Raw genomic sequence first — 17,663 nt, forward strand, 5'->3', positions numbered from 1 at the left:
ACAAGTTCGTTCCTCTACACTGTGCGCCAAAATCACCAAATTAACGGTCCCTAACAACCTCTCTAACACTCTCTTTCTCCACTACAAAAAATCTCAAAACTCCATTGTTACAAACTCCATGATCTCCTACGACGCACCCACATCAATCATCTTCAACCCTCTTTCTCTCCCCTTCAATTCAAACCCTAATTCCCAATTTCCCTCCAAAAACTACACTTTCTTCGCGCGAAACGTTTCAATTGACAGTAACAATGACCTGAAATTGAACCCTAGATGTTGCAGGAAACAGGGGAGAGTAATTACGAATGCTTATGCAGTCAATGGAGGATTTGAGAGAGCAGGGAATAGAGATGTTGTTGAAGAACAGCATCAGCAGGAGAGAGAAATTTGGGATAGAAAAGTTAATTGTGAGGTTGAAGTGATTTCATGGAGAGAACGTCGGATTAAGGCTGAGATTTCTGTCAATGCTGATGTCGAATCGGTTTGGAATGCTCTCACTGATTATGAACGCCTCGCTGAATTCGTTCCTAATCTTGTTTGTAGGTAGTTCCATATTATCTCTTCATTTTAATTTCTAATCAGATATACTACTATGTTTTACTATTACTGCTATAGTAGTGCTTAGCAAGTTATCATAGGAATGCGTAGATCCTAGACTCGGGAGCATGATTCAATTCGTGTTCGCTTCCTTTGCTCTATATTAATTGCAACATGGAGGTGAGGCACAAATGTTAAGGAGTGGTAAGATGAAATGTTGCTAAGATGAGTGGATAAACCGCTGAATTTGTGTTCTATCTTGGAAAGAGGATTTAATTTTGGTTAATTGTAAGAAGTTTAAAATACTAAAATAGTTTGACATCTTTGGAGTTACAACTACTTGTGATATGGAGCAATTTAATAGTTATTGGGTATGTTTGACATAAAGGACAAGCATGAGGTGTGGTTGTGAATTAGATGATAACAAAAAAACAATTAGGTTGTTTTTGAGTTTTTGTTCTTTTTATTACTTTTCATGATTGTGAACATTACCCTGTAAGTCAAGTTGGAGCGAAGTCCAATTTCACCATGCTATGCCAACTTTTTGTGTCTACAAAATGTAGTAGGGGGATCAATAGTAGATTTCAGGAACAAAGAATAGTGCTTTGGTGGAAGAAACTCATATGCTGCTATTAGCATGATGCTCATGAGAATTTGATCATTTCCTTCACCCTAGTGTGTTTTTTGTAGTTAGTAATGACATGAATTTTGCGTGTTATATTACATGATCTAGATTTCAACCTGCTGAATGTTGATGCTTTTGATTGACGAGTTATGGCTTACTTGTCAGTGGAAGAATTCCTTGTCCATATCCTGGTAGACTATGGTTAGAGCAAAGAGGCTTCCAGAGGGCATTATATTGGCATATTGAGGCTCGTGTGGTCTTGGATCTCCAAGAATTTCCGAATTCTGTAAGCACCTAAACTTAATATCCGTACCTACGGATGCTAATCTTGTGATGTATAGGGAGGATGGGGGGATAAGTAGACCTGGCTTGTTTTGCATTTCTGTCGTTCAAAGGCTTCTTCTTTCGAGCTGTTTGGAAATTTTTATGAGAATCATATAGCAACAGAGGTCGAGTGTCTACTATGTCCTTCCTGGCTAGCTAACTCATGGCAATCTTTGAACTTGTAATGGTTGGTTGTGACAGTTCATGTTACATCACATGTTAGATCTATATTATAACGTCAATAGCATACTTTCATACCTTTCTTAGTGTTCTTGATTCCTGATTTCTTGTGTACCAATAATAGCTTCACATCTATAAAGATAATTTGTTCAAATACTTCTTATTTATGAGTAATGTGGTCTGGTGAACTATATTGTACGCACTTATTTTCATCTCTTCTCCTTGAAATATTTTCTAACATCTAATTCTTGCTTCTCATGCAGACAAATGATCGTGAACTCCACTTCTCCATGGTGGACGGAGACTTTAAGAAGTTTGAAGGGAAATGGTCGATGAAATCAAAGAGAAGGCACGTTAGTTGTTTCCATCGGTTCTTTTTTTTTTGGGATTTGCCTGATTACATGCGTAGTTCTGTTAACTTTATTAGGTTCTCAGCAACTAGTGACTCAGTATAAAAAACTTCTTCTTAAGTGCTTTAAAGGGAAAAGGGGGGAACAAGGAACAAGTAATCTATGTTTCACATGTGTATGAGTGTAAGGACTCTATTTGCAAACCTCTTTGATTATAGAGACAAGATTGCGAAATTAGCAGTAACAAACAAAATTTTGTAATATAACATCTCTTTCACTTTGAGAAACTCATATATTTTTATGCAATTTGTTCCATTTGAAATATCTTTGCTGAATTGGATGGTGTTCCTTTATATTATGAGAATCTGCAAGTTCCAATATCATAATTCATGAACATACTTCTATATTGCATGACTACAGGTCTTCATCAACAATACTATCTTACGAGGTCAATGTCATACCAAAATTCAACTTCCCTGCAATTTTTTTGGAGAGGATTATTCGATCAGACCTGCCAGTGAATCTCCGATCCTTGGCTGGCAGAGCTGAGAGCATTTTAGAAGGGAGTCAAAAGATGCCTATCTCAGTTAGCTCAAAACCTGAGACTTCTGTAAATTCTGGCAGCACAAGTGTGTCCAGTACTTTGAAGGAGAAAGATATGTCTACTGGAGAGCTGAATAAGAATTCTTCCAGTTCCAGTCTTGAGACCTTGTCCCAAGCACCTACTGAGTTGAATAGTACCTGGGGAATATATGGTAAAGTATGTAGGCTCGACAAGCCCTGCTTGGTGGATGAGATTCACCTCCGTAGATTTGATGGTCTATTGGTAGTTATTGACTATTAACTTTTTCCACTGGCTTTCCTGATGAAAGAATTTCACTGTTGCTATAGAAAACTGACTATAACTTGTGTGCTGAAGGAAAATGGTGGCGTTCACCGCTGCGTTATTGCTAGCATTACAGTAAAAGCTCCTGTTCGTGTAGTCTGGGATGTTTTAACTGCTTATGAAAGTCTTCCAGAGTAAGTAAAGCCAATTACTTGCATGATTTAGAATGTTTGCTAGTCTTTTCTTTGCAGTTTGACTGAGCTTGACGGTTTTATCTAGCATTACTTACTAGGCTTAAAAATTGTCCACTCTGCTACTTGTTTCAACCTTATCTTTAGATGGACGAAACTTAGCCCTTGTAAACTAGACCGAAGTGCCTGGCTTGGATGAAGTTACATACCCTTTGGTGAGATATGACTTCATCATCTATGACCCTGGGGAAAGATCACTGTGTCAGCATTTTGAAAACTTCTTTGGCCATTTTTTTATTCTTATGGTTACCATGTAGAAGAATCAGGCCATTTAGTCACGAGATTGTGGATGGACTCTCAAGGAAACCACAGCGAGTTTAATTTGATTTCAGATAAATGATATCCTCTGTAGTTTTTTGTCCTGATAGAGGTTAGTCTTCTGCAGAATTGTTCCAAATTTGGCAATCAGCAAAGTTTTATCGCGAGACAACAATAAAGTTCGCATCCTCCAGGTAAAAACACGATATATTTCATACTAGTTTGTAGATAGACAATGTTCCTATATCCATTTATTCACTATCTTTGATGCACCTAAATCACTAACTGATCTTCAGAATCATAAACCTAAGAAATTATATGAGTGTTTTCCTAAATACCTAAATCACTAGCAGGATTTTGTTGCTTGTTCAAATGGCCTAAATTGAGTAAGATTCTTATTGCGCATTTATCCACAGGAAGGATGCAAGGGTCTTTTATATATGGTACTCCATGCACGGATTGTCATGGACTTGTGTGAACAGCTTGAGCGAGAGATTAGCTTTGAGCAGGTTGAGGGGGATTTTGACTCCTTTCAAGGCAGATGGCAGTTTGAGCAGCTTGGGAACCATCACACATTGCTGAAATACTCTGTTGAGTCAAAAATGCGCAGAGATACCTTTCTTTCAGAATCAATAATGGAAGAGGTAGGAGGTTAAGAACTCAGTTTTCAGCTTCTTGCATTGCATTCCACTATTGCTTATGTGCTTTGTCCAAGGGGTCGGGAACTCAGGACTCAGGAGTCAGGATTCTGCAAGGTTGCCGCTTGTGTCAATAAGTACTTTAGTGCTTACTCTTAGATGATACTGTTATTTGCCTTTAAAATGAAAAACAAATCCATGTGTACAGGTCATATATGAGGATCTGCCATCAAACTTATGTGCCATTCGAGACTACATCGAGAAGAGGACAGGAACACATTCTGATGAATATGATGAACCACATATAGAGCTGCAGAAGGATGAAACTTACCAAGAGCATTCTACCAAATCAGTTAATGAAACCAACATTAATCAGAGAAGTGTGGAGGATAAGTCCAGCAGTGGAGGTTCAAGTCCCATAAAACAAAGGCCTAGAGTGGCTGGCTTGCAACAGAATATTGAAGTTCTTAAGTCTGAGCTCCTGAAATTTGTTTCTGAGCATGGGCAGGAAGGCTTCATGCCCATGAGGAAGCAACTCCGTTCTCATGGCCGGGTTGACATTGAGAAGGCAATCAACCGGATGGGTGGGTTTAGGAGGATTGCAACATTGATGAACTTGTCTCTTGCTTACAAACACCGGAAACCCAAAGGTTATTGGGACAATCTTGAAAATCTGCAAGATGAGGTAAATTCTGGAATCTTGCTCAAACATTGCAGTATATTTCAGAAAGTATTCCCCACAGTCATTGTAAATTCTCTGTGGTACAATTAAACCAACCAATCAAAATGATCAAGAGTAATGTTCTTTTTTCATGAATCCCCCAACCCTCCCTTTTTTTTCCGGGATTATGAGAGGGTTGTATTTCACCTGGTGCTATGTTTTATGAGAAATCTTCCAATTTCCCTCAAGGTTGCTCCTCAATTTCATCAGAATTATGAACCATTATGTAATTGTTTCATGTCTAAAAAATATCTATTCTGTCTATTTCAGATTAATCGATTTCAGAAAAACTGGGGGATGGATCCATCATATATGCCTAGCAGAAAAGCATTTGAGCGCGCAGGTCAACCATTATTAACTTCCCAACATTCTGTATAGTCATAGATTCTTGTCTCCAGAAATTTCTCTCCCATATAGATGAGCTTTTTTGTTTAGGCTTCCAATTCATTCCATCTTTAAGATCTCATATAAACTGAGAAAAATATATTCTTGCAGGACGCTATGACATTGCTCGTGCCCTCGAAAAATGGGGCGGCCTACATGAAGTATCCCGCCTTTTATCACTTAAATTGAGGCACCCCAACAGGCAACAGGCAAATATTTCTGGCGAGAAGAAAATTGATTTTGCTTCATCTGATAGTGTAGAAAACAAAGAAAAGGCACCATGTAAACCTACTGCTTCTGTGAATACTCAAAAATGGCTTACAGAACTGAATGATTTAGACATAAATTGGGTTGAATAAATATAAGAACACATACACTTCTGGTATCATGGAATAATAGCTAGCTATATCAGTATAGCATCAAAAGCCAAAAACATAAACAAATTTGAATCTTCATTTGCAAAACCAATATAAATTTATTGAAATTTCATAGATAATAATTCATATCATGTTTGTGAAAATATTTGATTCATCACAAGAAGAAGGCTGCAGAGCGCGAATCCGGATGTCATAGGTGATGGCATCAGAAATCCCATCCCATCCCCAAGAAGTAGTGGAATCAGGGGATGTGTCTTTGTGTTTCAGAGACTGATACGTGGTAAATTTATGAGCATTTCCAACATATTTACCACATTTCCTGCAATAAAGCCTGGTTCTTCTCTGGAACAAACCCCATGAACGAGCTGAATCGAAGAAAGGCTTGCACCTCAGCTGCTCGGTTCGACTAAATCGTGTCTCATCGATGGAGAAGAAAGAAATGATGCCCTTTTTGATAGATTTTCCGTAGTCCTTGGAACCAGATGTATTCCTATTGCATGAATTAAGGTTGAGCTTATACCCACAAGAACCACAGCTGCAAAAACACCCAAAAAAATGGAAATGAATGTTGAAGGAATAACAAGAAAAGAAGGTGGAGAGAGAGATAGAAAGAACCTGTAGTCGACGTCGCGAAGAGAGGAGGAGGATAGAGAAGGGTGGGGGAAGCCATCCGAGTGATTTTGATCAACCAACATCATATTATGTTTGGATGTTGGGTGAGAAGTGGAAAAAATAGGCTTTTGCATATTTAGATTGTCTGTTAAATGGTGCCAGGCTACCACAATATCTAGTTACCGTTAGCTTAACTTATTTGTTGAAAAAAGAGGGGGAAAACAAACTAATATTTAATTCTAAGGTTGCCAACTTGGAGCCTTGGAGGGAGACAATGGACGCTCCTACCCTTGGGTATTATGATGTTAGAACTTTATTGGAGGATGAAAATGTTGTTAGAACTCAAATAATGTTCTTATTTTATTCATCTTTATTAAGCCACCAGTACAGATTAGAGCTAATCATTTTGGCCCGGTCCAATTTTGGGCCGGATTTTGGGCAGAATTTTTCGGTCCGACTCGATTTTGGTCCGAAAAGCCCGTTCATTTTGGCCCAAAATAACGGGCTTTTGGCACAAAATTTTGGTCCGTCCTGACCAATGGGCAAATTTTTTTATGCGCGGTCCAGCCCGACCCATGATCACCTTTAGTATAGATGTATGAAAAATATAGACGATCTAATATTTAAAACGAAACCCACAAATAATAAATATTAATTATAATCTAAAGTTAGTGAACTACACATTTGTGCATTGCATAATTTGCAATTGGCTAATAACTAGTACTAGTATCTATACTAATATATTAAAAGGTATTCCTAAAAGAGAGTGTATGCCACGTGTTACTCTTCTCTAATGCTAAGCTCTAATGCAAATGCTTATTTTTCAATCAAACCCTCAATTAAAAAAATTAATGTTGTGTAGTTATAGGGTATCGAATACATGACATTTGAAACAAAAAGTGAAAACTTAACCATTAATCCAATATAACACCATTGTTTGGTAATTCAAAATAAAATATCATAAGATCTTATAACTTAAGTATATCTCGTTAAAAGATTTGCACAACTAGTTAGATACCTAACCTTTTATGATAATAACAAGACTATTATAGACATAAACTCTTACTAAGTTCACCAAAAAAAAAAAAACTCTTACTACAATTCCTTGTAGAAAGTTAAACTATTGATTTCATCCCCAGACTTTAAGGGTTTATTTTCCAAAAATTATGCAATTACTTATCATGTCATTACGTCAAATTTTCATAACCACGTATAAATTGATCATTATAATTGTTAATTACTCACCAAATATAGATCATACAGACATGCGAAACATCGGTCAACCACTCATTAATTTTTCCTTTCTTCTCAAATTGTACTTATACCTTAGGAGTGAACAAGGATCCCAAATGAAGTTTAACAACTACCACAATGTCCAACCCTGGGAGGGAGAGGTGGTAGCTCAGTGGAATACCACCTCGAATTTCAGGGTATTGTTCAGGGTTCGAATCCTCATCCCAACAATATGTTGGGCATTTAATTCTGGACTGTTAGCCTTGTACCCAGCCTCTGAACTGATGTATCCTGCAAATTAGCCTAGCAGGGGTGATCTTCGAACCAATTATCTTTCCTAATCAAAAAAAAAAAAAAAAAACAATGTCCAACCCTAGTAATTGTCTAATTGGTAAACTCAGTAACAATATAATTCAAGATTTGATCTAACTTGGAATGTACAATTCTAAGATCTATTTTACATGAAGAATCTTACTGTAATCTATTGGACCAATTACCACAGTATTACTCCTCCAGCATAAAGCATCAATAATTAGGTGTTTTAGAGTAACAAACTTGAACCACATCCTAGTTCGAGCTGTGTCCTAACCTAGTTAGTAGTAATATACAAAACAAGAAGCCAACTCCAAGAAACTTTTACTAGGTAAGGTTTAGGTACTTAAGTATAGACCTCTCTATTTAGCAAGAAGAAAAAAGAGGTTTTCATTTCTTCAGAATCATCTTGGCTGCAGCCAAACTTTTTGTCCTATAATAATTTCCAAGCTGAACCTTTCCCTTGTTGGGCATTTTCACTCCACCTCTTCCTCCCCTGTGAATCTTTGGCCACCATGGCAAATTTTTTCCCTCTTTTTTACCCCCGTGACGGCGATTTCCATGCCCCTTACTGCCAGTCTTCACCTGTTTGGGGTTCTTAGAATGCTTCATGTGCTTTATTAGCCCACCTACAAGTGCATGAAAATGTCCTCCTTGTTGCTTCCTTTTCACCAGAGCCTTGGTCCCGTTTTTTTTTGGCTTCTCTGCCTTTGGTTTTTGACGATGATCAGTACCTTTCGTGTGATGAAACATCTCCCCAAGTACTTTCCAAAATGACCTAGCATGATGCACATCAGGCTCATCCCCATCACTATTGTAATGATGGTGGTGGTGATGGTGGTGATGGTGAAAAATCATCCCAAGCCTCTTCTTAAGTCTCCTTAACTTACCTCCTCTTTTCTTAACTCGTTCCTTCCGTAGTTCCCAGCTATGGCATCGCGCTGAACTCATTTGGCTTGAGGGACCTGTATCTGAGTACTCATCTTGACTGTTGTAATAGGAAGAAGTATCAGCATAACCTGAAGCACTACTCTGGGGAACTTCAGGTTCAGGCTGTTTCCTTCTTGTTGACCGGGATACTTTCTCACGTGGTGGCTCACTTTCATCACTGTCATAATAATCAGTTCCAGATGATTCATAGGTCCCACTTGAAGAAGATGGTGAGCCACTTTGTGGAGTTGTCACACTAGAAGAAGCGCATGAACTCCAGCTCGTCTCCTCTGAAATTCTTTCCTGAGGTACAACCTTGCCATGCAAATCCCCATTTTTATTTTTCCTCGTTACAGTATTTCTATTAGAGGAACCTCTAGACTTGATCATATCTGACTGTTTGCCTTTTTCTTGTGCATATCTTCCACTTGTAGGAGTCTGACTCCATTTCTGATGAGAAGTACCCATATTATTTGTTCTGTTTTGTCTCATGAAATTTGTGGATCCCACAGATGAAGATTGTGTGCAGGGTTTCAATGTCACATCTTTTTCAATGGCCTTTTGACAATAGGACTGAGGTGGCATGATCCTTAAACCTTCTATGTGCTCTGGGTTATGACTTGCAAAAGATCTGCCCCTACTTGGTGTACTTTCTAGTGACTTCTCCATGGCGGCCTTAAACTCAGGCCTGGGAACCTGACTAACTCGAGCATTGAGACTCTTATCCAACACAAAGTTCCTCATTCTACCATCATTCTGACCTGATAACCAACTTAGCGGTTTATCAGCCACATTTGGAGTCATATTTACATCCGAACATCTAATCTCTTTATCCTTATGATCACCAGCTTCTCTCAGATAGAGAGTTCGTTTTAGCATATCATCGTCATTAACACACTCAACATTCCTGCTACATTTTACCTTGGGATAAGCTGGAATTTTCCACTTTGTAAGCAATTGACTTGCTTGTTTACTAAACATATTTTCACCAAGTGCAGCTGACTTGTCAGTGAGGCCTAGCTCATTCTTTGTGATCACTCTATCTTTTTCCTTTCCTGTAGAAATTACTGGCCTTGAAAAATTGGGCAAACCCAAATTACCAACACTCTGTTGCTTGGGTGAATGAGCTGAATAGACCAGCTTTTGAAGTGATGGAATGAGGGACTCGATTCTGCTAATTGCATCCTCAATTTCCTTTGTTAAATCAACAGATTTCACCACATCTTCCCTTTTCTCACTTCCAACATGATTTCCATGTAAAGCGAATAACCCAGCATTGCTCAAGTTCTTTTGAATTCCAGAGGGTGATTTCTTTGCCAACTGACCACAATTCTTACCCAAAAAAGAAGACTGTTTTGATTCAAATCCTCCAGCAGACTTATTCAGCCCAGTACTTTGGAAAGTAAAGTTTTGTGGCCAACTGACAAGATTCTCATCTCTATCTAGTGATAAGATTTTATCACTCGGGCCTGAACTTATCTGGTTAGCAGCAAACTGCTGAATAAAGGGTTCTTCACAAGTTCGACAGCGTTTCCTTCTGTTTTCTAGCTCGCTAGGGGAACTGTTTGATGTGTTTCCAAAGCTTAGCTCCTTGTCCGGCAGCAAAAATGGGGTATTTATACTGGATTCCCCTGCCATGCTCTATAAATTTCACCCAAAATGACGGCAACAATAAGATTTAGTTACTAAGTCACATCTGGTAAAATATGCACATATGACAAATTATAACCCTCTGAAAAATCATCATAAACTACTATACTCAAACGAAACAAACTACTGATTCCATAAGGTTCAGAACATGGACAAGAAGACACCATGGCTATTATAGTAAACTTGAAGAAGTAACAAAGCAAAGACATCATACCTCTGTAGTATATGCCTCAAGACCCCTTTCAGCAGCAGCACCAAACATTTTCAGAAAGCGCCTTGTATTTCATGGGCGCAAAGGCGAACAGGAAGTAAAAGAAATTCATATAAAGTTCCAATGAATCCCAATGGCTAACAAAAATTGGGATTTGACCATTACTAATATCGTGTTTCCAGCTGAAAAAGGCAGGTGAACGAATAGATTACTTCCTTGCAGACGATGAAAAATAAGTGAATACATAATGAGCTTAGACCAAATGGGTTGCACTAGTCATTTTGAAACAATAAGCACGAGTCACGACTATCAGCCTACTGTGAATTGTGATGTTTACAATTACCACTTAAAAGTTTAAGACCCAACAGGCAACAGTTAGTTAGTTCGACAGTTAAAAGGTCGAAAACTAAGGATATACACCATGTATAACGCAAATAAACCAAACCAAACCAAACCAAAGATCCAGCAAAAAAGTTCTAACTTCTAGAAACTTTTAAAAGACCTTAAGTTTGTGTATCTGATTGTGTATAAACTACAAAAGTAAACAAGGGCAGGTTGATCACTAGCCATTACCAGTCGAATACGAACATTAACCAGACCAAGTTAGCAAGGTTAGTAATTGCATACTGAAGGCATGTCTATTGCTATCACAGATTCAGAGTACTGCTGATTAACCATATTATTCAGTAATCAGTACCATCACCAAGTATTTCGGAACCATCGGAATACCATAAACCTTCATAGTAGTACGATTCTTTGCCCAAAAACATAAAATTGTTCATACCATGCCCAACTTAAACCAAATTTATACAACATTAATAGTTACAACAGACGAGGTAGGCGAGGGTGGATGTGGACATTAATGATGGAACAAGGGACTCGATTCTGTTAATACATGTTACAATCAGGCCCGTCCCTGAGCCAGGGCAGGAGCCCGGGGATGACAGGTCATTCATCCCTAATTTCCAGCCACAACACTTAAAAAATTGATCTGATGAATGAATTAACAAGTTATACCAGAAATTCATTCGAATCATAAGTTTATAGCATATAAATTATCCACCCTAAAAACATGAAATAGCATATATGAGATAAAGAAAAAACAAGTTGAATTCATAGAACAAACAATAACAACCGCATAAAACCAATCGCATGAATAATCACATCAATTAGATCTTAAAAATCGCAATTCCACACCAAAATCCGCAACAAAACAAGTAGATTCATCTAAGGAACAAAACAACAACCTGCAATTGAATTTGCGTATGAGAGGTTTTGGAGGTTTTTTTTTTTTTTTTTGAGTGAAGTGGTTCTAGAGTTCTAAAGAAATTGAATTTGCGCCTGTAAGATTTTTCTTTTGATGCAAAATACCCGAAAATGTAAGACTCCAAAAGATTTAAAAAAAAAAAATTGAATCAACGAGTTTATAATAACTTATTGTGTATCGAAAATTCGTTATGACTCTAAATATTATTATATAGATTATAGATACGATTATTATTTTTAAGACATGTTCTTCCCAATTTATTTTGAGTTCAGTTCAACTCCATTCTTTTATATCTATTTTGTTAAATATTATTATTATGTTGGTCTAATTTATTTTTATTATGTTCTCCCCAAGAAATAAAGGGACCCATGTGAGAGGAGAGAGAGAGAGTTAATTGTCCAAAAAGAAACTGTAGCAACCAATGTGAAACTTCCCGCAATGAAAAGTGTAGTGAGTATTACGAAACAGATTAATTATTATATTATATTATATTATATTATATTATATTATATTATATTATATTATATTATATTATATTATATTATATTATATTATATTATATTATATTATACTATACTATACTCCCCCCGTTTCCTAAAGATCTTCCCTCTTTCCGTTTAAGTGCGTTTCCTAAAGATCTTCCCTCTTTTACTTTATTCCTTATTTGAATTTTTTTTCCCTTTTTACCCTCTCATGTCTCTATCATATGGTCTACCATTACATTATTAATTCAATTTTACTCCTTTTTCTCTCCTACTTTAACCCCTTTTTATTTGTTTATTTATCTTAACCTCTTTCCCTCTCCTACTTTACCCACCCCATACCCCCCACACAAATGGATCCTCCTTGTTATCTACTCCCTCCGTTTCCTAAAGATCTCCCCCCTTACTGTTCCTACAGATACCAAGGAAAATCAAGTTGTGTGGGGCATGGTGTGAGTAAAGTAGGAGAGAGAAAGGGGCTAAGATAAATAAACAAATAAAAAGGGCTAAAGTAGGAGAGAGAAAGGGAGTAAAATTGAATTAATAATGTAATGGTGGACCATATGATAGTGACATGAGAGGATAAATAGGGAAATTTGTTTTGCCAAATAAGGAATAAAGCAAAAGAGGGAAGATCTTTTGGAAACACCCTTAAACGGAAAGAGGGAAGATCTTTAAGAAACGGAGGGAGTATAAGACAGTAACAAATAAAAAAGATCTTTAAGAAACGGGAAGTATTATATTATATTATATTATATTATATTATATTATATTATATTATATTATTTTCTTTTGTTCTTCAATTTGGTACCACGTATAATTAGATGGGTCCGGCACTCTTCTCTTATACATCAAATCTATATATCTCTATCACCTTTTCATTATCTTCAATATATATAAAATATAACTATTAATAATATGATAATAAATTTTTTGATATAATATCCATAAAAATTACATAAAAATATTGTAAAATTAAATTTTATATAGAAGTTATGTAAAAGACAAAAAAGAAAATTATCGCGATCAAGAATGAAAATCAACATCTCAAAAAATGCGGACCAAACAACTAACGCTAAAACTAATATGAAGTAGTTAAAATTAGTCTTAAACAAATCTTCAAATTTTTGGCATCGTCCTAAAAATCCTTCAATTTATTTTCTCGACGACTGAATTAAATTGATGATGGATATCGAACATTTTAGATAGAAAACAAAACTCGAATGAAATTTGTACTCTATAATATGCAGAAACAGATGGAATGGAATTTCCCTTGTAAATTGTAATCGCATCAAATCCTAGTATTGCAATTTGGAGGGCCACTGGTTGAATGAAGATGCGGTTATGGTGGCCGACGGTGATGTTGGTGGCGGAAAGAGTGGCGGTTGATGTGTTATGCGGTGAAAGAATGACACATATGAAAGGATGGGATGATTTCCGAACGGTGGTGGTGGGTAGGAGGGAGGAGAGAGAAAGAGAAAGATGATTTGGTTTTGTATTAATTTAGTTAGGAAGTATGATAAGCTTTTTTTAATAAAGGTTTAATTAGTTTTCATTAGATATAACTAGTTTTATAGGTACACTATGTGTGCGAAGTCGATTATGAAGTTAAATTATTTCATACTTATATCTAGCTCTTTCTATATAAGTTTTAAGTTTTATGTATATGCATGTGAAATCGTTATTGGAATTAAATTAGTTGCGAAATTACATATAATATTAATTAATTACAAAATTTAACTAAGAAAAAAACTATTTATAATGTAATAATATAATAAGTAAATATCTAGATGTAACTATGCAACTAATTTACTTTCAATAGCGATTTCACACGCGAAATCATATGTTTTTGAAATTTGTATCATACTCATGTTTTCCAATTTATGTTGTTAACTAGAGTTCACCTCGTATTTGAAGAAAAAAATTGGATTTTTGAGATGGCGGCCTCTGTAATTTGGCTTGACGGTTAAAGGTGATGAATGATAAATTTGCCTCACTCAAGCAGAAAAACTAATCATTTTGCATAGCTTATTAGTTTAATCTTAGTGCATATATTTCTTTTTCCTTCTCTTACTTTACTTTCCACCATACTTTTTATGTTTCTTTTTAATTATTACTGTAATACTTTTTACGCATGTCAATGAAAAATTTTGAAGATTAATATCTATAATTTGTATTTGTAAAAATTATAAAAAGTGCATATTAATAAAATACATACTAAAACGAATCTAACAAGATCTCATATGAGTATGTTTTAATTTTATTCACGTATCACAAACGAATGTCAAAGTGATATTTGTGAATAGTGTAAATATCAAAGTGTAACAATTAAAATGAAACTGAAGTAGTAGTATCATAATAGTGGTGACTCAAATGCATCGTTCTCCCTCTCCTTTTTTCTAATGTGTGGTTTCGAGTTATGTTCGGATGAACAAAAAAGCACCAACATTTGTAAATTATAGTGAAAGAAAGACAATATATTTTTAATAATCAAATTATATACTTCCTCCGTTCCGTTTTTAATGAAACATTTGCTTTTTCACGCAACCCAACGCGCTTCTTTAGTCATTAATATCTTTAGTTGAGTACACGTAAAAAATATAAAAAAGTTATAATTTGATAGTATGCATCGAGACGAATCTAACAAGATCCCACTTGACTATGTTTTTCTTTATATAATAGCGATAAATTGGAGTTAAAATTGATCAATGAATAGTGTCATTTCATCCAATGTTTCATTTAAAACAGAACGGAGGAAGTATATTATATATATATATATATATATATATATATATATATAAGACTAATAGATAAATAGAAATATAAATGATCAAAATTGTGAATTAATAAATGTGTAGAGTCAAATTATAACATCTATTAAAACATGTAAAAATAAAGTCACATTTTCTAAATAGTTCCTCCAAAATTTTATAAACCATGATATGTGATTACACGAAAAATGTTGTCCAATAAATGATATGCATCAAACTAATAAAAAAGCATAAAAAATGGAAAAATCGCACAAAAAATGTAACGGAAAACAAAAGAAGGAAGAATATTGTCATAATTATGTCCACTAATGAAAAATCAATAATCCAGTCATTAAATTTAAGATGCCCAACAATCGAAAAACAATTCGCATTATAAAAATGAACAGTATACTAGTGGCATTTTTTTATGCTCGTAAAATCAACATTTTATATATCCAATCAAATTTAATAAATTCGCTTGATATAAGTTCAGGTGAAAAAAAAAGCGCTAAAATACAATGACATTACAAAATTGATCATATCTTTGAATCATTTATTTTTCTTGAAATCTTTTCAATTCTTATTTCTACACGTGTCTTTTTTTAAGAAGTCTACACCATTATGTGGCATAAGGTTTACGTCTTGTACGAAACTTAATAACATACTACAGGAAAAACTTTATCTACCTAGTGGGTCAACAACCCACTGCAAATAGAAATAAATAAATAGTGGAATCCAACTCGTGAGTTTTAATAATTTTTTAATTCTCTATTTCTAGTGGATTGACTACCCATCGGTAGGGGAGTGCAGTTTTGGACCGGGATAGGTTCTGATCCGGTCCATGAAAACTTGGGATTTCGGGTTTTCAGTCCAGTCCAAATGTAATCCCCCACATTTTTAAAGGATTTTCATAAATATATTAAAGTATTTATGTAGTTATATTTAAATCCAAATGAGTTTGGAAAATGATTTGACTTTTAAAAAGGGTTGACTATTTTAAAAGTCAACTAAAAATATTTTCATAGCTTAATAAAATTGAAAATGTTTTAATTAAGCATGTCTTAATAAAAGCTTTAAGTATTAAAAGTATTTATTGAAAAAGAAGTTTAATGGAATCGAAACTCCTAAAAGGATAAAAAGGAAAAGAGTCATATTGATGATTAAAGTCCTAAGTTGATCATCTTATTAGTCATCAAATCTTTTTAAATATTATCTCTTTTCCTAAACCTAAAAGGATTAGCCTTTATGTAAATATCCTAAAACCCAATTATTTTATCCCACCCAATTATTTTATATACATCACGCCATTCATATTTTCCTCCTCCTCTCACTCGACATTCTCTCTCTCCTCTCTCTTTGTGCGTGAGTTCATATTTTCCTCCCAAAGATCGTTTCTTCTTCGCTAAGTAACGTTTCTTGTTGAACAAGAAACGTCACAAATATTTTTTGAGTCACGACATTGCTGCCGCCGCCTCCTTGCTGCTGTCATTCAGTTCCGGCGCTCCTTTCCTCCTTGTTGTGGTTGTTTTTCTTTTCTTCTTCTCTAAGATTCCATTAAAGTATTAATTTTTACATTATTTTATTGTTATTAGCATGTTTATGATTTAAATTATGATTTTATATGAACAATATATTTTGGTTTTCATATGTATAAAAATAATAATTTCAGATTTATTATTTTCAGTTTTTATTATGAAAGATATGGTTTTTAGGGTTTTAAATCACTAGAAACTATATTTAAAGTATGAATATGAGTTTTGATTGAATATATTTTTTATGCATTAAATATATTTTCAGAAGGTTTATAAATTTTTATAAATGCTGGAATTTCAGAAAGTATGTATTTTAAAGGTTTTTAATGATTTTTAATCACTAGAATAGTTGTACTATATCTAGGGATTAAAAATAATGAAAGTTTAATACATAAAAACGATTTTAAAGACGTTTAAAAGGGTTTGGGACGTTTTTAAAGTTGCTGTAAATTTTTAGTTCAAGTATTTACTTGTTTATTTATTTTATCTAGGCGGAGAATTCATAGTAGGGGACTTTTAGAGAGTAAAAGTGGCCTACCGTTTGTTTACACAAGGTACGTACATAGTCTACGTGCTATATGGTTTAGAAACATGCTTAGGGATGTTTTTATTTATTAGTATCATGTATAGGACTTTGTTGTTCATATATATGATTTACTGAAATTGTTTTACATGTTACTTGCCTGTGTGCTACATGTAAACTAAGAATATTTATGAGTATGACTGTTTGTATGGAAGTTTGATGCAAGCAGATAAGTTCAGTTTTGGTATTAATTCGTGAGTGAATTAATGTAAGTAAGTTGGAATCATGTGTTACATAGATTTTTGGAGATTATTTATTTATCTTATAAGAACCGTGGATCTTATTTGGTAAGTATGAGTTATACCTATATAAAGGTACGATTTCTGTTGGCTAGGTTCAACAAAGGATAAAAAGAAATAAAAGGAGTCTTGATTGATAAGTTGTGAACACTTGTTAATCCAAAGATAAAAAGGATTTTGTATGATTGTGTGATTATTATTTATGTGTTATTTGCTTGGTTGTGTCAACACAAGTAATAAAATATATTTAACGTAAAGTGAAACGAGAATAAGTTATAGACTTTAGACTGGTGCACGTCTAGAGTTGGACACTAAGGGTTGGGATACATAGTCCGCCGTGATATGTATTTTTCGAGGATTGGATTGATCACCATTTCTTTAGTTCAAAGGT

General features: G+C 34.8%; 3 protein-coding genes across 3 annotated transcripts; 1 reads left to right on the forward strand and 2 right to left on the reverse strand.

Moving 5' to 3' along the window:
• The first annotated feature begins 6 nt into the window (after positions 1-6).
• Positions 7-5,482, forward strand: LOC104890548 (hypothetical protein). The gene is made up of 10 exons (XM_010676078.4): positions 7-543; positions 1,328-1,448; positions 1,930-2,015; positions 2,437-2,842; positions 2,936-3,036; positions 3,479-3,545; positions 3,768-3,995; positions 4,198-4,674; positions 4,981-5,053; positions 5,206-5,482. Exons 1-10 carry the CDS (start codon positions 119-121, stop codon positions 5,451-5,453), a joined length of 2,232 nt encoding a protein of 743 aa, XP_010674380.2. The 5' UTR covers positions 7-118; the 3' UTR covers positions 5,454-5,482.
• Positions 5,483-5,549: 67 nt separating this feature from the next.
• On the reverse strand, positions 5,550-6,334 carry LOC104890549 (hypothetical protein). Its single transcript, XM_010676079.4, has 2 exons — positions 6,087-6,334; positions 5,550-6,006 (listed from the first exon to the last, which is right to left on the reverse strand). Exons 1-2 carry the CDS (start codon positions 6,215-6,217, stop codon positions 5,595-5,597), a joined length of 543 nt encoding a protein of 180 aa, XP_010674381.3. The 5' UTR covers positions 6,218-6,334; the 3' UTR covers positions 5,550-5,594.
• A 1,374-nt stretch (positions 6,335-7,708) lies between these two features.
• Positions 7,709-11,966, reverse strand: LOC104890547 (hypothetical protein). Its single transcript, XM_048643420.2, has 3 exons — positions 11,667-11,966; positions 10,423-10,601; positions 7,709-10,199 (listed from the first exon to the last, which is right to left on the reverse strand). Exons 2-3 carry the CDS (start codon positions 10,468-10,470, stop codon positions 8,019-8,021), a joined length of 2,229 nt encoding a protein of 742 aa, XP_048499377.1. The 5' UTR covers positions 10,471-10,601; positions 11,667-11,966; the 3' UTR covers positions 7,709-8,018.
• Positions 11,967-17,663: the final 5,697 nt, after the last annotated feature.

The sequence above is a fragment of the Beta vulgaris genome, chromosome 4 (assembly GCF_026745355.1).
Source record: "Beta vulgaris subsp. vulgaris cultivar EL10 chromosome 4, EL10.2, whole genome shotgun sequence".
Taxonomy (NCBI): Eukaryota; Viridiplantae; Streptophyta; class Magnoliopsida; order Caryophyllales; family Amaranthaceae; genus Beta; species Beta vulgaris.

Coding starts and splice junctions, on each gene's coding strand:
- LOC104890547 (XM_048643420.2), bottom strand. CDS start 10,470: ATGTTTGGTGCTGCTGCTGAAAGGGGTCTTGAGGCATATACTACAGAG. Junction 10,200..10,422: donor TTGAGGCATATACTACAGAG/GTATGATGTCTT, acceptor TGAAATTTATAG/AGCATGGCAGGGGAATCCAG.
- LOC104890548 (XM_010676078.4), top strand. CDS start 119: ATGATCTCCTACGACGCACCCACATCAATCATCTTCAACCCTCTTTCT. Junction 1,449..1,929: donor TCCAAGAATTTCCGAATTCT/GTAAGCACCTAA, acceptor CTTCTCATGCAG/ACAAATGATCGTGAACTCCA. Junction 3,037..3,478: donor GCTTATGAAAGTCTTCCAGA/GTAAGTAAAGCC, acceptor AGTCTTCTGCAG/AATTGTTCCAAATTTGGCAA.
- LOC104890549 (XM_010676079.4), bottom strand. CDS start 6,217: ATGCAAAAGCCTATTTTTTCCACTTCTCACCCAACATCCAAACATAAT. Junction 6,007..6,086: donor CTTCGCGACGTCGACTACAG/GTTCTTTCTATC, acceptor GTGTTTTTGCAG/CTGTGGTTCTTGTGGGTATA.